The following is a 2,431-nucleotide window of genomic DNA, read 5'->3' as shown; positions in this document are numbered from 1 at the left end:
ACTGAATAGAACGAACATTGGCCGATAGCCGATATAGTGATTATAGTAATGACAAATCAAGCCACTAAACAGCAATTGGATAGCGGTAAGTGGCAGATGACCTGAGCCGTGGAACACAGAAATCGTTGCGTCGCGCGTTCAGTCTGATACTGATTGCAAGAAAACGGTTAGATTCACGCCGTGAAACAAGTGGAACTGATGGAAACGCGATTGTTATTTAAGTTGTGTTCGGGCTCGGACAACGCGGATCCTCGGTTAATCGAGACTGGGATAATCGAGATTCTTCTGTAATTTGCTTTTTACACATGTTTCCAAGATAAATGGGCTACATACATTTACACAAAAAGAAATATGGAAATAGAATAAATAGTATGTCCTCAAATTCAGCTTGTACCATCCAAACCACAACGAAAATTGTGTGAGAAAGTTTCGCCCATCGAATATCTCTTAGAGGAATACCATTAAAATACATTTAGTAACCTAAAAGTACTGTCAAAATTACTTTGTTTTTTACATTTATTTTCAAAATATTAAATACAAAAATACATAATTTATTCTAGAAGATAAATGAAATAGCAAATGTGAAGATGTACAGGTGTCCAAAAAATATTGCATGTATTTTTTACATTGTAATTAATGTATCAAAATGAGAACGAACATGCTGATGACAGAATATTTCGAAAAATAGGTTGTTACCTATTCATTTCATTTTGTATTAGATAGTGTATGCACGGAACTTCGGACACGGTGTACAGTGAAGGTGTTTTAACCGTGATAAGCTGGAGCAGCTACAACTGCCTTGGTAGCTACGACAGCTGGTTCACGGTGGACGACGGCGTTGAATCCGTTGTGGGGATCAGCAGTGTACTCGACGGTACGACGGGTGCCGTCAGGCTCGACCAGGCTGTAGCTACCCTGGACGACGTCACCGCTGCGGCTTTCGTGTTGAGCTTTAGCATCACCAGTGAGGGCGTCGTGGATGTTGTATTCGTAGCTGTATTGAGGGTTGGGATCATAGTCGGTGTCGATGGCCACAGGAGCGTGGGCGACAGGTGCTGCAGCATAGGCTCTTGCGACGGGGGCGGCGTAGGCTCTGGCGATGGGGGCAGCGTAGGCACGAGCAGCCAGAGGAGCGCCAGGAGCGTAGACGGCGGGAGCACCGTAGATACCAGCCTTGGCGACGGCCACAAGAGCAGCAAGGACGACAAACTGTGAATGCATACCAAAATATGTTATTTCAAAATGGTTTATTTTTATGTTTATAACTCTTAGATTCTTCAAGAGAATACAGTTACCATACGTTTTCATGTAGGTAGTTCATAAATTCATTACCCAAAATTATTTTCGGGTGACTGAAGAACTTAACAGTTATAAAATAACTGAATCGAAAGTGAAAATATATGGCTTCTGATATTACACAGTCTTTAACAGAACCGATGCACCATCAGAGGTCTCAGTGTTATATTTATAGTTTAAAAAATAATTTTAAGCTTTGTTATGCACTGCATAACCTCTTTTGATTATTACATGGTTGAATCCTAGCACAGTTATTTTTCAATTCAATTTAAAGAGTGTTTAATTACATAAGATCTCCGTCAGTATTTTCAGCGTAACCTACCTGCAATATACAATTAAAACATAATTTCCTTTTTCTGCCTGTTCGTATGTTACAAGATGATTTCAAATAAGCTATATTTAGAAGTGGTAAGATCTCTGAGGAGAAAAGTGAAATTTCTAAACACAAATTTGAGAAACAGATAAGATGAATATGTATTTATAAATGTAGGGAGATAATTATGTTCTATGATTTACAACCAGATGTTTATTCCTGGTGTAACATACGATTTAAAAACATTACTTATTTCAAGTGTACTGAAGATAAAATTTCCATTATATTTTTCTTTCTATCAGCCTTGTGGAGAATCGTGAAATAAAATATTCTGTGTTCAAAAATTAATTCATCCAAGAATCGACAGGTATGTAATACTTCTGGACTTGTGAGGAAGTGGGTTTGTTAAAATGAATTTTTCTGCTCTGGACAGCGATCTCCGTAAAGGTTATGAAGGTCCTTGAAGGAGTCGATAGTAAAGGTTTCTAAAGGCTTCTAGTATTCCTAACCTCAGCACTAAGAGAAGTAGTGTGGTTGGCTCTACACTATACCTTGCCGCCTTTACTTCTAGGACTTATCCTGAGGCTGAGTGAACCTCAGGGCGTGAAATCTCGTTTCTAAATGTTTCAACTTCCTGATGGGTTGTCGAACCCACAACCGTCCAGGTGAACCGATCACACCTTTACCGTCCCCTATATATCAGTCAGCGACAAACCAGATGTGTGGCCACCTGTGAACCGCAGTGAGATTGCATTCGCGAGATATTGGTTAGAACCCCACTGTCAGCTTCTCTGAAGATGGTTTTCCGTGGTTTCCCATTTT

The 2,431-nt window shown here is 39.7% G+C and overlaps 1 protein-coding gene across 1 annotated transcript; it reads right to left on the bottom strand.

The window, feature by feature from the left end:
* Positions 1-765: 765 nt before the first annotated feature.
* On the bottom strand, positions 766-1,221 carry LOC136884778 (larval cuticle protein A2B-like). Its single transcript, XM_067157070.2, has one exon. The coding sequence runs from the start codon at positions 1,219-1,221 to the stop codon at positions 766-768; it is 456 nt and encodes a 151-aa protein (XP_067013171.1).
* Between the last annotated feature and the right edge of the window lie 1,210 nt (positions 1,222-2,431).

This window comes from Anabrus simplex, chromosome 13, assembly GCF_040414725.1.
Source record: "Anabrus simplex isolate iqAnaSimp1 chromosome 13, ASM4041472v1, whole genome shotgun sequence".
In the NCBI taxonomy this organism is placed as follows: Eukaryota; Metazoa; Arthropoda; class Insecta; order Orthoptera; family Tettigoniidae; genus Anabrus; species Anabrus simplex.
Note: the sequence above shows the minus strand (reverse complement) of the source record. Positions and strands in the feature narration are given on the sequence as shown.